Source organism: Chrysemys picta, chromosome 6 (genome assembly GCF_011386835.1).
Source record: "Chrysemys picta bellii isolate R12L10 chromosome 6, ASM1138683v2, whole genome shotgun sequence".
NCBI classification, from domain to species: Eukaryota; Metazoa; Chordata; order Testudines; family Emydidae; genus Chrysemys; species Chrysemys picta.
This window is the reverse complement of record NC_088796.1, coordinates 118276895-118294583: the sequence shown is the minus strand read 5'-3', so window position 1 is coordinate 118294583 and position 17689 is coordinate 118276895. Positions and strand designations below refer to the sequence as shown.

General features: G+C 49.1%; 1 protein-coding gene across 6 annotated transcripts in view; it reads left to right on the top strand.

The window, feature by feature from the left end:
• The window catches only part of ECPAS (Ecm29 proteasome adaptor and scaffold), an 89535-nt gene that overhangs the window by 53637 nt on the left and 18209 nt on the right, over positions 1–17689 (top strand). For all 6 annotated transcript variants that reach the window (XM_065549727.1, XM_065549728.1, XM_065549726.1 and 3 more), the window contains 10 exons: positions 208–331; positions 7671–7816; positions 8971–9025; positions 9663–9777; positions 10806–10871; positions 11187–11304; positions 13424–13591; positions 14748–14827; positions 16005–16110; positions 17215–17262. In XM_065549727.1, the coding sequence (XP_065405799.1) occupies positions 208–331; positions 7671–7816; positions 8971–9025; positions 9663–9777; positions 10806–10871; positions 11187–11304; positions 13424–13591; positions 14748–14827; positions 16005–16110; positions 17215–17262 (1026 nt within the window). The remainder of the gene's footprint in view (positions 1–207; positions 332–7670; positions 7817–8970; positions 9026–9662; positions 9778–10805; positions 10872–11186; positions 11305–13423; positions 13592–14747; positions 14828–16004; positions 16111–17214; positions 17263–17689) is intronic.

Below are 17689 nucleotides of genomic sequence, written 5' to 3'. Positions count from 1 at the left end.
GCCTGAGGTTTTCAAAGTTGCCGTGGGGGTTTGTGCACTGAATTGCCGTCGATTTTAACGGGCGGCTGCGCATCCAAACTAGGGAGCTTTGAAAATCTCTGCAAAATGCCACTTGACTGCGGCGCTCTACTCAGTACTGGGGGGAGAATTGTTGGGGTTGGTCAGTAACAAGGTGATTATTTAGCGAGGACCTATTGTATTTTCCAGGCCAAGCAAATAGAACTTCAGTTCACCGTTGGTGAAGCCATTACCAGTGCTGCAATAGGCACCAGCTCAGTGGCTGCCCGTGATGCTTGGATGGTCACCGAGGAAGAGTATACTCCTCCTGCAGGTATGCATTGGTGAGGTGGGAGATTTGGAGGTGGAATGAAGAACCTGAGGCCCCTGTCCTACATGGAGTTGAGCACTTCTGGGACACTGATTCTAGTTGGTGGGAGTTGGAGGCTCTTAGCAGTTCCCAGGTGGTGCTCCGTACCTTGCAGGTTTGGGCCCTTCACCGGTCCGTTTGCCTGTTTTTTTACTATTTAGTGGCTTTTCCCCCCGTTTGACCAGTCTGTCTCTTGATATTTTTCAATGAAAAGATTTTTGAAGTGTGTGCTGTTTAAATCAGCTTCTTACTAATCTACAATTAACTGCTTTACACTTTGATCATTTATTCTGCTCTCCCACGCTTGTTTCATATCTAATATGTATAAGTCCTTTAAAACAGTTAGAGCCAAATTTCCCAAAGCAGACTTTAAAACAGAATCTTTGGTTCTTCTTCGAGTGCTTGCTCATATCCATTCCATTAGGTGTGTGCGCGCCGCGTGCACGATCGTCGGAAGATTTTTACCCTAGCAACACCGGCGGGTCGGCTGTGGAGCCCCCTAGAGTGGCGCCTTCATGGCGCTGAATATATACCCCAGCCGACCCGGCGCCCCCTCAGTTCCTTCTTACCGCCCCTGACGGTCGTTGGAACTGTGGAGCGCTGCTTAGCTGTTCTCCACTTTCCCTAGCTTATCTTGTTGTATCATAGTTGTAGTTATAGTTATAGTCTTAGAGTTTGTTGTAAGTTAGTTAAGTAGTTTTAAAGTTGTTCTAAATAGTCCAGGGGATTAAGGGGGTCGTCTCCCCCCTTTCTCCCCCGGCCGCGGGGCCGGGCTCATGCCCAACGCTCCCGGCTTCAAGCTGTGCGCCTCCTGCGCTAAGCCTATGCCCACGAGCGACCCGCACGACTCCTGTCTGAAGTGCCTGGGAGAGTCCCATCAAACAGATAAGTGCAAGATCTGTAAGGCCTTCAGACCAAGGACCAAGAAGGAGCGGGACTTTCGGCTCCGGCAACTCCTGATGGAGGCGGCACTTACTCCGGACGCTCCATCCACAAGTCAAGCCCCGGCACCTTGCGCCTCGGTGCGCAGTGCCCCGGCGGCACCGGCCATGACGACCACGCGAGTGGCGTCAGATGAGCCTTCCCGGCACCGGACCTCGTCGGCACCGCAAGCACGGCAAGTGCCTCGGCGCCGGTCATTATCCCCAGGGCATAAGAAAGCCCATAAGACGGGGACCTCCGTGCCGAAGACGCTGGCTCCCCCAGTGCCGGGGGTAGAGCCGCGTACGCCGGTGGAGCACCGGAAACAGGTGCCTCCAGCACCGTCGACTCCGGCGCCGAGGCCGTTGAGTCCGGTGCAGACGGCGTCTCCACCGAGGCCGGCGGTGATACAGTGCCTCCCGTCGACGCCAGAGACCTTCGCGGCGGCGAGAGACTTAATAGCTCTCACGGAGCCGGCACCGCCTCAACCACCGGCACCGACGGCACCGTTGACTCGCCCGGTCCAGTCGAGGGGGAAACCTGCCTTGATGCGCCCTCCATCACAAGGGCTGGAACCTCGGCACCGATCCAGGTCCCGAAGCAGGTCCCCACGCCGCTCGCAGTCCCGGCACCGAGTACCGTCTCGGCACCGGTCGTACTCGCGGCCAAGATCTTCTTCGCGGCACCGCTCTACGTCTCGGCACCGCTATGATCGTCGGCACCGATCAACGTCGAGACGTAGTTCTCGGCACCGCCACGGTCGACGCTCGACGTCGAGGGGCCGCTCCCGGCACCGGGCATACTCCAGGTCCTCGTCGAGGTCCAGATCCGACTCCCGGCACCGACGAGGTCATCGGCACCGATCGCGGTCCCGGCACCGATCGCCGGCACCGCGCAGAGATAGGTCATCTCCAGACCGGCACCGTGCGGCACCACAGCCCACGGGGCTCGTTTCATCTCTCTCGGCACCGCCATGGCCGTCAAGATCGGTGTCTCGCTCCTCGGAGGACCTGTCGAGATCGGCATATCCCCCTCAAGGGCAAGCCGAGGAACGAAACTTGGGCCATTGGCAGGAGATGGCAGAGGACCACTCTCATGGTCCATCTCACTGGTCGTTTTGGACCCCGTGGGCGTACCATCAGGCGCAAGGGGCTCCAATAGCTTCGACCTCTCGCTCGGGTCACTCCGTTAGAAGGGCCCCGGAGTCCACCATCTCTCGGCCTCCGCCAGGGGGCATGGAGGCTTCAGTGTCCACACCACCCGACACCATGGACCCAAGTGCAGGTGATGCCCCGGCCCAAGAGCAGGGGGATCAGGACCCCCCCTTGGATCCAGTGCCACCGGAGGCATCCTCTTCCTCCTCTCCGGATGAGGCAGTGGCGGGCACTTCCTGTACGGGTCCCCCTCCGATAGATCTTCGGGCTCACCAGGATCTCCTGCGTAGGATGGCCCGTAATATGGACCTACAGGTGGAGGAGATAGTGGAGGTTCACGACCCGATCGTGAATATCCTTGGAGCAGATGCCCCATCGAGGGTGGCGTTACCTCTGATCCGCACGATCCAAACAAATGCGGATACGATATGGCAAACTCCTGCCTCCATTCCACCCACAGCGAGAGGGGTGGAAAGAAAATACTTTGTCCCGTCTAAGGACTGTGGGTACTTGTATACCCACCCCCAACCGTGTTCACTGGTGGTGGAATCAGTGAATGCACGAGAGCGCCACGGCCAGCAGGCTGCAGCGCCTAAATCAAAAGAGGCTAAGCGGCTCGATCTGTTTGGCCGCAAGGTTTACTCAGCCGGAGGGCTACAACTTAGAGCGGCGAACCAACAGGCGCTACTGAGCCGCTACAATTTCAACTCCTGGAACTCTATGGGGAAGTTTAAGGAGTTGATTCCCCAAGAGTCCAGGGAGGAGTTTGGAGCCATGGTAGAGGAGGGCAAGAAGGTGGCTCGGACCTCCTTGCAAGCCTCCTTGGACATTGCAGACTCAGCGGCGAGGACCCTGGCTTCGGGTGTCGCTATGCGCAGGATCTCCTGGCTTCAGGTTTCGGGTTTGCCTCCGGAGCTGCAGCAAACCCTACAAGATCTGCCTTTTGAGGGTCATGGATTGTTCTCAGATAAGACGGACTCTCGCCTGCAGAGCCTCAAGGACTCGAGAACAATCATGCGCTCCCTGGGGATGCATGTTGTGGGCCCCCAGCGCAGGCCGTTTAGGCCGCAGCCTCAGCGCTTCTACCCCCCCCCGCCTCGTCAGAGACAGGACTCGGCCCGAAGGCGAGGGCGAGGTGGTAGAAGAAGGTGGACCGGCCCTCAACCTGGCCAGAACCAGGGGCCACCTAGACCACCTTCAGGCCCCAGGCAGAACTTTTGAAGGTGCGGTCGAGGACGGCGCCCCAGTCATCCCCCAGGATCCAGCCCCCTCCTTTCGGGATCGCCTCTCCCACTTCCACCGTGCTTGGTCCCTTATAACTTCGGACCGTTGGGTCCTCCGCACGGTGGAGAGGGGATACGCTATCCAGTTTTCTTCATTTCCCCCCTCCTCCCCCCCTTCCCCGTCCCTCTTCAGGGACCCTTCTCACGAGCAACTTCTTATACAGGAAGTCTCTACGCTCCTCGCCATGGGGGCCATAGAGGAGGTTCCGGTGGATTTAAGGGGCAGGGGATTCTATTCCCGTTACTTCCTCATCCCCAAGTCCAAAGGAGGTCTGCGACCCATCTTGGACTTGCGCGGACTCAACAAATTCGTAGTAAAGTTGAAGTTCCGCATGGTCTCTCTGGGGGCCATTATCCCTTCCCTCGATCCTGGAGACTGGTTTGCCGCCCTCGACATGAAAGACGCATACTTTCACATTGCTATTTACCCGCCTCACAGACGCTTCCTCCGATTCGTGGTAAACAGGGTGCACTACCAATTTGCAGTCCTTCCCTTCGGCCTATCTTCGGCCCCACGGGTCTTCACGAAATGTATGGCTGTCGTGGCAGCGTACCTTCGTCGGCAAGGGATACAGGTGTTCCCGTACCTAGACGACTGGCTGGTACGCGGTCGCACCAAGGAACAAGTTCGCGATCACGTCCACATAATAGTGCGCACATTCAACAAGTTGGGTATCCTACTCAACAAGGACAAATCCACTCTAGAACCTACCCAGAGAATAGAATTCATCGGTGCGGTTCTAGACTCCAGACGCGCACAAGCCATCCTGCCAGACAATCGCTTTTGCACCATCACGAGCCTCATCCAGGGACTCAAGGCCTTCCCAACTACCACGGTGAGGTCGTGCCTTACCCTCCTGGGTCACATGGCTTCCTGCACGTACGTAACCAGGCATGCCAGACTTCGGCTTCGCCCACTCCAGACCTGGGTGTCATCAATATACCGCCCACATCGGGACAGCCTGAATATGGTGGTCACAATCCCGAACTCGGTCCTGACCTCCCTCACATGGTGGCTAGATCACAATGTGGTTTGCGAAGGGATGCCGTTTCACGCCCCACAACCCTCTCTGCACCTGGTCACAGACGCTTCATCTCTGGGTTGGGGCGCCCATCTCAACGAGCACCATACCCAGGGCCTGTGGACTGCACCTCAGCTAGCCCTACACATCAATGTTCGGGAACTGATGGCGGTGCGCCTGGCGTGCCAGGCATTTCTCAATCTCCTACGTGGCCGCTGTGTGTTAGTTCTCATCGACAACACCACGGCCATGTTTTACATCAACAAGCAAGGAGGAGCACGTTCGTCAATTCTATGCCAAGAGGCCATTCGCCTGTGGGACTTCTGCATCGCCCACTCAATCCATCTCACGGCATCGTTCCTCCCTGGAGTCCAGAACACTTTAGCGGACCGACTCAGCAGGTCCTTTCAGACGCACGAGTGGTCTATCCGTCCGGACATCATACATTCCGTCTTCCAGAAGTGGGGGTTTCCCCAGATAGACCTGTTTGCATCTCGAGACAACAGGAAGTGCCACGTGTTCTGCTCCCTGCAAGGTCGAGCCCCAGGCTCCCTCTCGGATGCGTTTCTCCTTCCCTGGAAAGACCACCTGTTTTATGCCTTCCCTCCGTTTCCTCTGGTCCACAAGGTACTGCTCAAATTGCGCAGAGACCAGGCACAGGTAATTCTGGTCGCTCCAGCGTGGCCGAGACAACATTGGTACACCACGCTGCTGGAACTCTCGGTTCAGACACCGATCCCGCTTCCGTTGTATCCGGATCTCATCACGCAGAACCACGGCCGGCTGCGTCACCCCGACCTGCAATCACTCCACCTCACGGCGTGGCTGCTCCATGGTTCACCCAGGCAGAGCAACAGTGTTCACACTCTGTCCAACAGATTCTGCTGAGCAGTAGGAAGCCTTCAACACGGACCACATACTTGGCCAAGTGGAAGCGGTTCTCCTGTTGGTGCGAACAACGAGCCACGTCCCCATTGCACGCACCTATTCCTCTTATTTTGGAATATCTCCTCTCCCTAAAACAGCAAGGGTTGGCGATATCTTCAATTAGAGTTCACCTGGCCGCTATATCGGCTTTTCACCCAGGGGAACTCGCGTCCTCGGTATTCTCTAACCCGATGGTCGTTAGATTCCTCAAGGGCTTAGACCGGATGTACCCACAACAACGTCAGCCCGTTCCGACGTGGGACCTCAACCTGGTTCTCTCCAAGCTCACAGGTCCTCCATTCGAGCCACTGGCCACCTGTTCACTTCTGTACCTGTCCTGGAAGACAGCCTTCCTCGTAGCCATCACTCAGCAAGGCGCGTTTCTGAACTCAGGGCGCTTACATCCGAGCCCCCTTACACAGTTTTCCACAAGGATAAAGTGCAGCTTCGTCCACATCCTGCCTTTCTCCCTAAAGTGGTTTCTCCATTTCATATCAACCAGGATATATTTCTCCCGGTTTTTCACCCTAAACCACATGCTACTCGCCAGGATCAACGTTTGCATTCCCTGGACGTGCGAAGGGCCCTGGCCTTCTATATTGACCGCACAAAGCACTTTAGAAAGACGACGCAACTCTTCGTTGCAGTGGCCGACCGAATGAAAGGATCACCGGTCTCCTCACAACGCCTATCCTCCTGGATTACGTCTTGCATCCGGACTTGCTACGACCTGGCAGGTGTCTCAGTACCACACCTCACCGCTCACTCCACGAGGGCCCAAGCTTCCTCGACGGCTTTCCTGGCGCAAGTTCCGATCCAGGACATTTGTAGAGCTGCGGTTTGGTCGTCAGTCCACACGTTTACGGCTCACTATGCACTAGTGCAGCAGTCCAGGGACGATGCTGCCTTCGGATCAGCAGTTTTGCACACAGCAATGTCTCACTCCGACCCCACCACCTAAGTTGGGCTTGGGAGTCACCTAATGGAATGGATATGAGCAAGCACTCGAAGAAGAAAAGACGGTTACTCACCGTTGTAACTGTTGTTCTTCGAGATGTGTTGCTCATATCCATTCCAAACCCGCCCTCCGTCCCCACTGTCGGAGTAGCCGGCAAGAAGGAACTGAGGGGGCGCCGGGTCGGCTGGGGTATATATTCAGCGCCATGAAGGCGCCACTCTAGGGGGCTCCACAGCCGACCCGCCGGTGTTGCTAGGGTAAAAATCTTCCGACGATCGTGCACGCGGCGCGCACACACCTAATGGAATGGATATGAGCAACACATCTCGAAGAACAACAGTTACAACGGTGAGTAACCGTCTTTTTTTCCTGCCGGAGGTTTTGTACACAAACGCTTGGATTGCTATGAACAAACTGCACTTGTGTGCGCATGGACTTGGATATCTACCCGATTTTATGCACCCTAGTGCACATTTTGTTCACTAATCGGATTTTTGGATATGGAAGAAAGCGAGCATGAAAAATGCTGCCTACAAAAACCATAGGTTCAATCTTAGGCCCCATTCCTGCAAACGCTTGCATACGTGCTTAACTTTATAGGTATGAGTAATCCCATTGATCTCAATTGTGCCTGGTGTTAAGCACATGTATATGTGTTTGCAGGATCAGGTAGAAGCTAGGTTGAGTCCCTCTGGGGAATTTGGGTACTAATAAAACACTAACACATTCAGGCATAGTCTGCACCATTCCTGTTAGTCCAAGGATTGTTGTGCGTTTTTACCGGATGTTCAGAATCTTGGCCAAGGATATTTTAAGACTGGGCCAAGAGGTGCCTATTTAGCAGTCCTTACTCATGCAAAACTCCCATTGTTTCCCGCAGGGCCTTTTAATGAGTAGGCAGTGCTGAGGGTGCAGGGTGAGGGCTTACACCATAATGAAGAGCTATCTATGAGTTGATTGAATGCGTTCAGGACAATAAGCATGTGTGTGTTTCAGTGTCGGTGTAATGTTCCTCATCTTTTTATTCCATCCAAACAGATGTGAAAGTGAATGACGTGGTCCCCTGGGTTTTGGACCTCATTTTGAATAAGCACATTGTCAGCCCTAACCCCCACATCAGGCAGGCAGCCTGCATCTGGCTTTTGTCACTGGTGAAGAAGCTGAGCACACACAAAGAAATTAAGGTGACAACCTGCCTCTGTCTTGCTTTGCCGCCTTCCTTCTCTCCCCTCGCTGCTGTTGCCTCTTTCCTTCCTTATGTACTCGCTGAGATCTTCATGTGACACCTGCATGCCCTGTGTCGCTGGGATGATACTGCTCCTGGAGTCCTACAGCCTTAATAGGCCTCTTAACTTCCACTGAAGTCATTGTGGGTTTTGTTTCCATAAGGGCTGCAGGATATGGCACCAAAGACCTGTTCTCTTAGGCAAAGGGGGTTGGTGTCACTGGCATTTTAAAGGATTTCTTGTTGCAGAACATTAAATCTCTAAGAATAAATCAGTCTGGAAATTTCCAGACTACTTGGAACCACAGGTTCAAATCCCAGCAGGGTCAATTCTGCCCTCCAAAGGCAGATAAACTAATATTGCGTTTGGGATCTTTTGGACGAGACCTTAAAACTGAGGGCCTGTCCACTCTGTATGACCACTAAAGATCCTCTGGTCCTCTGCCTAAATACTGGAGTTTACCTCAGTGGTTTTGGCCAAAACTTCCTCTCCCCACCACTCTGATGCAATAGGCAATGATGAGCCAGTTGGCTGCCACCTTCCATCCCAAGGTGGCTGAATTTCAGCAGCAAGGTGCCTGTACATAGTTGACAAAATGCTTTGGAATGAAAGATGCTACATAGGTTTAAACTATTACTAAATTTCAAACTGGCACAGTTGCCCCACATCAGGTTATTTTTGCAGAGTTCTCATCTCCATAATGGGGCTTCAAGGAGGCAATATGATCTTCTGATGAGCACAGGGGCTAGGAGTTTGGGGTTCTCTTTCTGACTTACTCACTTTGTAGCCTTGGACAAGTTACTTGACACTTCCCCCTTCCCCCCCATCCTTTCTTTCCCCATCTGGAAAAAGGGAGTAACACTTACGTTACTTAGTAAATTGCTTTGAGGTTGGAGGGAAGATGTTCGATGAATGCAAAGTATTATTATCTCAGAACTTCAGCTGGCCTGTTTCTAACTTCTCAGGAAATGAGTGCAGTCCTTGTAATGTCTGTTTGAACTACAATTGTGACAGCAATGAAATAGTCGGAGTGTATCTGCTAGACCCTGTTAGATGAAATTGAGAGGAGGCAAAAACCCAGAATAAAAAATACATGTTCTTTCATTTTTCAGTCTCATCTCAAGGAGATTCAAAGTGCATTTGTTTCAGTTCTGTCTGATAATGATGGTAAGTAGTACCATATCTATGTGCTTTGTCTTTGAACAAACAGTTTCTTAACAGAGGGGAGAGAATCTTTTTGCTATTCAGTGCAGTTATATAAAACTATCTAAACCTTTATTGTTCGGCACTGAAAGATGTTTGTAGAAATATTAATTTTCACTGGAAAATGGACACATGTGCATGCTGTTGTTGGCAGAAATGTCAAATGAAACATTTCTCTCCCCCTTAACCTATTTGCGTCAAAATTTCCATGGGAAGGCATGCTTTCCCCATCTCCTGGGACTATAGTAGAGTGGAGACCAATGGGGCTCCCCTGTTTGGTTTGTGTACCAGGGCTCCAAACCTGCCGTTGGATCCACATGGGCAAGACCTTTGGCTGTGCTCCATTTAAATCAGCACAGGGGTCCACCTGCATAGATCCAGTTGAAGAAATGGTGCCTAGGGGTCTAATCTAAAGCCTACGGAAATCAGTTGGAGTCTTTCTATTGATTTTGCTGGGTTTTGGATTAGGCCCCAGCACCTTTGATGTCATTTAACCATGTCATAGATCCCATTCTTTAGCTCCTATTTTAATTGTCTCTCTTCATTGGTATTTTTCTTACTACTTACACACTTGGCTTTTATGGTATGAAATCTGTTGCAGAACTTAGCCAAGACGTTGCTTCAAAAGGCCTTGGGCTAGTGTATGAACTAGGTAGTGAACAAGATCAACAGGAGCTGGTCACCACGCTTGTTGATACGCTTATGACTGGCAAAAGGTACGGTGAGCACAGAACTTCCAGTGTGTGTGTGTGTATGACAGGTCTGTGGAGAGAGGTTCCTTAGGATCAGAATGGTGGAAATCAACTTTCACCTACTCCCCACGTGTCTGACAGTGTATGATAACTAAGTACAATGAACTGTAGCCTATTGAGCTGTGCTGAATGGTTGAAAAGTTAAAAAGGTGTTTTGCGGTTTGCCTTGTGGGTCAAATGTAATCTTGTGCTGATCAAGTTTTAATGAAGAACTATTTCTTTTCTGTGCAAGAGAGTCCAATGTCCTTTCTGCTTTGGATTATTTACAGTCCCAGCAGCTCTCTGCAGGGGAGTACCGTTGCTTGCCTGTTGCTAGGAATAATGACTGGAAATTAAATTTTGCTCTGATTTCTAATATTTTTGATATTTAAAAAATGTTTGTTTATAGCTAAAATGACCACATAGCAAGTATTGATGGTTCTACGGTAGAGTGGATAGCTCTCCTGCTGAGAGGAGGAAGCAGTTAGGTTAGACAAAGGCTAGAAAAACTCCCACAGAAATCAATAGGAGTGTTGCCACTAACTTCAGAGGACCATAAACGGAGGGTGGGGCAATATAGGGAAAATTCCAGTGGTAGCTGGGACTAAGAGGCAGATGGAAATTGTATTTTGTTCTTTGGAATGGGATCGAGACCTTGTCTAAATATGGGTTTGGATCCTTGCCCCAGTGATTGGGAACAGATATAGGTAGAAGTAAAAAGCAGTTGTTTATATACGCTGCATCTTTTAATTTAGAATTGAACAGTAAGACCCTGACCTTTCAAAGACTTAAACACGTAGGTAATGCTCCGCCTCGCTGGAGTCAGTGGGACGCCTCGCAGTGTGTCAGGTTAAGCATGCACATAAGTCGACAGGATCGGGTCGCAACTAACAAGAATTTACCAGGCAAATACAGTGAAACAAATTCATGGGTATTCGAATGTACAGCGTGTGAATGACAGCCTGTTCCCGGACAGTCACTAAAAGCTAATGCTGGGCCTGTTTTATCACCAGGGTCAAACATGAAGTGACTGGAGAAACAGTGGTGTTCCAGGGAGCCCTTGGCAAAACCCCAGATGGGTACGTTAAGTGATGACTTTCCATGAGACAGGTGCAATTCTGCACCGAACTGCTGTTCTAGAGCCACATGCTCTTCTTGTAAATCCTTCCTCAGTTTTTACTTGTCTAGAATTTTGATTGCGTTACTCTTGTTACCTCTCTAATAGTTACTATAGCTCTTTCTCTGTAGTACTGATTGGACACATGTTTATATCTTAGCTGAATTACTTACTGAATTCTGGTCCAAGGTATGACTTGACTCTGTGGAGTTCTAGGTATGATGGCGCTGTCTGTGACTGAAAAGCGACGCTAATTTTTCCTTCTTGCCTTCCCAAGTCAGGGTCTCTCTACCTACAAGGAGCTTTGTTCACTGGCTAGTGACCTCAGCCAGCCAGACCTGGTGTACAAATTCATGAATCTGGCCAACCACCATGCCATGTGGAACTCGCGCAAGGTAACTTGATACAACAATGCAGATACCTATGTGAGCTGTAAAAAAAAAACAAAAAACCAAAAAACAAAACAAAACAAACAAACAAAACCAACAAACAACCACCCAATAATTGCATCATTCCTCTTATAACAATTGGGGTGCAATTTCTGGCCATAGATACTGTGTTCTAGTGTGAATCTACCAGCATGTGAAATGGTGAATTACAGATTTCTTCAATTATTCCAACAAATCATGAATACTATTTGCATTGCTTGAATCCACACTCCACATTCCACTCTGTAATTAATTATAGTTAATATTATTATTGATTATTTGTACTGTGGTAACAAATAGGTGCTAAGGGCCCAGTGTGGTAGCTGCTGTACAAATATTTTTAAAAAGAGCTTAAATCCTAAATTTAAGGCAAAAAACAGGTGGCTTTGACAAAAAGGATGGTGGAGCACAAGGTAGCAGTGAGACGATTGTGATAAGCAGTGTCACCGCACACCAGCTGTTTTAATCACGGTCCTTGAAATATTGCTCTTAATTTTATTTACCAAAAGATCAACTACTCACATTCTTTAGCCATTATACCCTTTATCAAAGCCACAATGTGACTTGTCATGCTTCCTGAAGTCAAGTAACCATCATTCCTATTCATTCGAACTCCTTTTTAAAAAATGTTTTTGTTTATTTTAACTTTTTTTAATGAAGATTTGATTAATGTGACATCCTTTTTCATTAGCCCATTTGAAATACAAAATAAGTTGTTTTAACAACCGAGCAGGCAGCGCTGCTGCGTGCTTCAAATAACCTGTCCGCTCTGCACAAGTTCGTCACGTGCCCCCTTGCTGGGATTTGGCTTTACTGGAATCTCCACTTTAAGCAGAACGTAAGCCTCTGCCTAAGCTTTCTTCCAAAGCTTGACTATTCAGTGTTTCCTGCAGGACCTCCCTATCTCTGCCCTTCGATTCCTATAACCGGACGTTCACACCTTTCTCTTATAGCCTGGGGGAGTTAACCAGCTGCACCTGCTGTAATGAGTCAGCAGAATGTACACAGCAACTTTATGCTGGATTCTAATGTCTGCTAGCAGAAGAGCACTCCTTCCTCAGCGGGGTCATAGATTCTGCCCCCCCCGTTACAGTAGCCTTATGGTTTGTCACTGATCTTAGATCGCTGCCCCAGCAGGGGAAATGAAGAGGGAGCTTCTTTGTATTTACTTGCCATGCTTTTCAAAAATTTGTGACACAATATTCTACCTGAAGCAAAATGGCAGCTGTGATACAATACTGAGTGTAGCAGTGCAAACTGTCGTCGCTATGGGCTAGACTCTGAACCTCCGACTTCCACGGCTGAGAAGTTATTTTGCTCAGTTACGCTGATGTTAATGGGACTACTTGGGTGAATAGCTACACATCAGCATGTGGGTTGACAGTCCCCCTTTCTGACTACAGAAGGGCTGATGAAGTGCCATTTGAGTTCCTCTAAACCGTGATGAATACAAAGCAGTAATCCCAAGCATTTTAAAGAAATGCAGAGAAGCGCTCGCGCTCTCTCTCTCTCTCTCTCTCTCTCTCTCCTTTTAACCTTAGATTTTTATTTGTTTTAAAAAGTCCTTTTGTAAACGCAACATAGTTTGTGTGCAGGGAAAACTCCTACATGGCTGATTCCTTTTGGGAACACATTTTCTTTGGAAAATCTGCTGCTTATTGTAATGCTCACTGCTGCACAGATTTATACCCCCCTCACTCACCATCTCTAGATAGGAGGGCTGAGGAGATGCCTCAAAATGAAAAGGAGTGAGGGAGAGAGAATATGTGCTACAGTATTAAGTTATCCTCCCTTCACTGCAAATTCGCTGCATCACCTGTTGGGAGGCTGATTGTGTGACTCAAAGCTGTGGGATTGGTCCTTAAGGTCAATATTTGGCTTCACTTGAATACTAACCAGATGACATAGGGAATGTAACTCAGCAATGACAAATCAGGGGTGTGACAGGGATCTGATCCTACATTGCTTACTTCTGTGGAAGCTTTGCCATTGACGTCAGTGGGCCCAGGATTGGGCCCTAAACGAGTAGAATAGATGCACTTGTCTGCTGCAGCGAATCAAATACATCCGTTCTTCCTCATTTTAGGGAGCAGCGTTTGGTTTCAACGTGATCGCTACAAAGGCTGGAGAGCAACTGGCTCCGTTTTTGCCCCAGCTGGTTCCCCGTCTCTATCGTTACCAGTTTGACCCCAACATGGGCATTCGACAGGCTATGACCAGCATTTGGAACGCGCTTGTCACCGACAAATCTGCAGTGAGTGAGCATGAGTTCTCATGTCCCATTTGGGTCTGTAGGGTGTTGGAGTGAAAAGCCACATGCTTGAGCATCTCAACAGGATTCTCGGCAAGAAATAACTGAGGAGCATCTTGTGAAAGGCATTGATGATCTGTGCTGTATGAGAAGGAGGAAACCTCTTACTATGTAGAATGGGTTCTAACCTAGCCAAGTAGAACAGGGGATGTGGAATTTATTGGGAGAAATAGAAGATGCACAGATGTCTCCACACTGCCTGTTATGCATGGAAGGATCTTCCTGAGCTCATCTGCCAGGGCCACGTTCAAGTTCTGCTGCCCCATAAAGGAGGGGTTGCAGCACTTCCTGCCTTTTTTATGAGAAGCCCCTAGGGGCCCCTGCTGCTTTGTGAGGGTACGGTTCACCCGTCAGTGGCTGAAGAGGGCTCTGGGGTTGTGGCAGCCAAAGATCAGCTGATCCGCTTCCCTGAAGTGGCGAGGAGGTTGCTCATTGGAAGAAGCAGATGCTGACTCAGTGAAAGAAGCTGTCCCCAAGCTACAGGAGGTAGGAGAGTTCAGTGGTAGGCCCTCTCTTCCCTGGGCTCCTGAAACTCTGGAATGGATTAGTGAGTTTTCTTCTTAGCAGCCCCAATCCTACCTCTCCCCATAAAAAACTGCATAAGTAGATTCGGAGGCTCTCAGGCATGTGGAAATATCCTGCTTCTGCTCTTTCTAGAGACCTATTTGCTTCTGCTTCCAAACCTCTCCATAACAAAAGAGCTGGAGGGCTCTAGCTTTCCCTTCTCCACATGGCTAATGTGGCTCCCCGCAGCCTTGGGCTCTGAACCAGCAGAGGGGAAGTCTCTTCCAAACTGGAGCAAGAGAGCCAGCCCAAGCAGAACAGGTTCATGCAAGGTCAGCTCTGACCTTTCACAGTCGATCAGGATTTGCTGCACTTTGGCTGGTATCTCTGGGGGCGTTGTGTCTCGTCCACAAAGACCTTCCTTAGCAAGGTGGAAAATCTTGGCAGGTACTAGCTAAAGACCAGGACTTTTGCTTGCTACGGTCCTAGTCATGCAGTCAGACCCGTGTATGTGGATCCAGTTGCAAGGCCAGAGCCTTGATGGGAAGCTGCAGGCTGCTCCTGGTCTATGATCTTTTTTCTTTTCTTCCACCAGATTGATAAATACATGAAGGAGATTCTGGATGATCTGCTCAACAACCTGACCAGCAACATGTGGAGGATCAGAGAATCCAGGTATAGTTGAACAGTGACAGCTTTCTCTTTAAACAAAACTGCCAACACGTTGTTAGAAATTCTAGTGGATTTAGAAAGGAAAAGGGCCGAGGGGTGGGGCGGGGTGTGTGGACAGAATGGAACCCACCACCAGAATAGAGTCGTGCTGAAGTAGGATATACCGCAACGCCTTGTGTTTCAGTGTTGGATCCCATTCAGCCCTGCTGTGATACTGGGCTAAAGGCTCTGAAGAAAAGTGTCTTCTGATTGCAATGTTCTTGGGGGGGGCCTGAAAAGTTTTAGGGAATGTCTATACTGCAAACTAAAACCAGTGAGGCTCAGAACCGGGCTTGTGCTGCAGGGCTTAAAACAGCCATGTAGATGCTCGGGCTGGAGCCCAGGCTCTGAAACCTGGCGAGCGGGGCAGGACTCAGAGCCCAGGCTCCAGCCCAAGCAGAAATGTCCGCACTGCTTTTTTTTTAAGCTCCGTAGCATTGGCCTGGGCTCTGAGACCCGCTCTGTGTGTGGTGTGTTTGGTTGGGTTTTTGGAGGGGTTCTGAAGTGTGGACGTATCCTGTGTCATGATCTGAGTCTATGGACAGTCCATTTATCAGTGTGTAGTATAAGGACTTGGTGATAGGAGGGTGCAGTTAGATACAGCTCTGATAATGAGCTGCTGTTTGATCTAGCTCATCAGCAAACCAGCATAAACATCTAATCTGTGCTCCAAACCTGATCCATCGAATGTCTCCGTTCCCCACCCGGAGTTAGATGGAGTCATTAGAATATCATGCACTGGAAAGCAGCGGTGAATCAGGGCTGGGAAATATAACGAAGGTATCTGTTGAAGGAGATGGGGTTTCATGAGCTATTGCTTTATTCTGGAGTTGGGGAGCCTGATTCTCATCTACACAAAGTCACTCTGCCTCTCTCTGGCAGTGTAAAGGGGCTTTTTAGTAGGTGTGTGTTACGTTTTCATTGACTCTCAGGCCCCTTTACGCTGCCAAAATGATGCAAAGTGGCTTTAATGTAAATGAGAGTCAGGCCCAGAGGTCTTTCCTGCCAAGGACGGCCTGCCATTGGAAGTAAGTTTAGGTGACAGTAATGTGTGGTGGGGTTTTTTGGGTTGTTTTGGTTTTCAGCATTTTATTTCTGTATTGTATCCCTGTCTGAAACAAAACTGTGTTTGTGTTTGCAGCTGTCTAGCACTGAATGACTTATTAAGAGGCCGACCACTGGATGACATTATTGATAAACTTCCAGAAATCTGGGAAACCCTGTTCCGAGTGCAAGATGATATTAAGGTAATACAGCTTCCTGTTAAATTGTCAGCTCTTACAAAAAGTATAATTATCAAATCTGGAGGGAATATCTCATCTGCTGCAAGTTTAGAAAAGTATCTCTGTGAAAAATCAGTTGTTAGCTAGGGTCTGGTCCTGAGAGCATCTCCAGCTCCTGCTGAAGCCAATGGAAGTTGCAGGTGCTCACCACTGTTCAGGTCCCAGTGAGTAAAATGCTTGGGAAATTCTTCATATGGGTTCCTCATAGTGTTGTGATTCCTTCTGAGACCTTCTCCACTCGGTTTATCCAGAGCATCTTGTGCAGTTCTGGGAGAGCAAGTAGGTTTGAGGGGGGCGTATACAGCACACACTGTTTTCTATTCTGCTCAATCTTACAAAGTGCTGAACAGTCTCGCCCTGACCCAGCACAACACTTAAGTGAATGCTTAACTTCAAGCGCATGAGTAGTCCAACTGGGCTCACTCACGTGTTAAAGTGAAGCACACGCTTAAGTGTTCTGCAGACCAGAGTGTTCGGCATCCTACAGGATCAAGCCTTATGTTTCCTAACATCCAGCCCTGCCTGTTCAAGCAGGGCTAAAGCTTCTTTGCATCTGAAATTGTGCTGTGATCGGAGGGGCAGAGGTTAGGCCTTGTTGCTTTCACAAACTCAGCTGGAATTGCATCATTTTCGCTGTGTGTGGTGAAAGGCAAAATAAAACCAGTCCTAAATATGATGTTGGTAGAAACAGTATAGCCGAATTCTTCAAAAATGCTTCTGAGTAGAGAATAAAACATACAGGAGAGATTTTATGTTTCCTTTTGGAGAAGGACAGATCCTCCAACATTAGTGGCATGGAAGAACAAAGCATGGGAACTCCTTTAAATGGAAAAATGACAGCTAGTCGTAAATCAGGATCAAATTGGTTTCATAGCACACGGTTCCCATTTTTTGGAATCTGAACAAAATAAATACACACACACAGTGATAAGAGGTTGACCATACACAAACAGATCACAGGTTATGAATCAGATTTGTCAATACTTGTCTGGAAAGTCCAGGTAGGTCAGTAATGATCAAACAAAAAGTTTAAATAAAATCTTAATGGAATTTTAACTTCTTCTGCAGGAGTCTGTACGCAAAGCAGCAGAACTAGCCCTGAAAACGTTAAGTAAGGTAAAATTGAACTTCTTCATTGCAGACTGTGTATGTGGAGGGTGTGTTGTATGTGGTGGTGTATAATAGTTAATTTCCACCTGTCCAAGAATGACCTTTGATTACAAATTACTCTCATATAAACTACCCTGGTACTAAGGTGCAGTGCTACGTTATAGCCCAGTGGAGATAAATATAAGTGTGATCCTGCATCCCGTACACACTGATAACCCCTGTTGAAATCAATGTGACCTGTTGGAGGAAAACATCTGAAATCTGCTTCCGTGTGCCCTTCTTTTTTTAGAGGGTTAAAGAGTGGTGTTATGTGCAGTGTACAGCGCGTGCACATGTGCATAGAAATGGAGCTGACGAGACAGGGTTTAGCTGCCCTTCCTGGGGTTTGCGACTCTCCTACTTTGGGACCTGCTGTTGTGGCCATTCACCATTT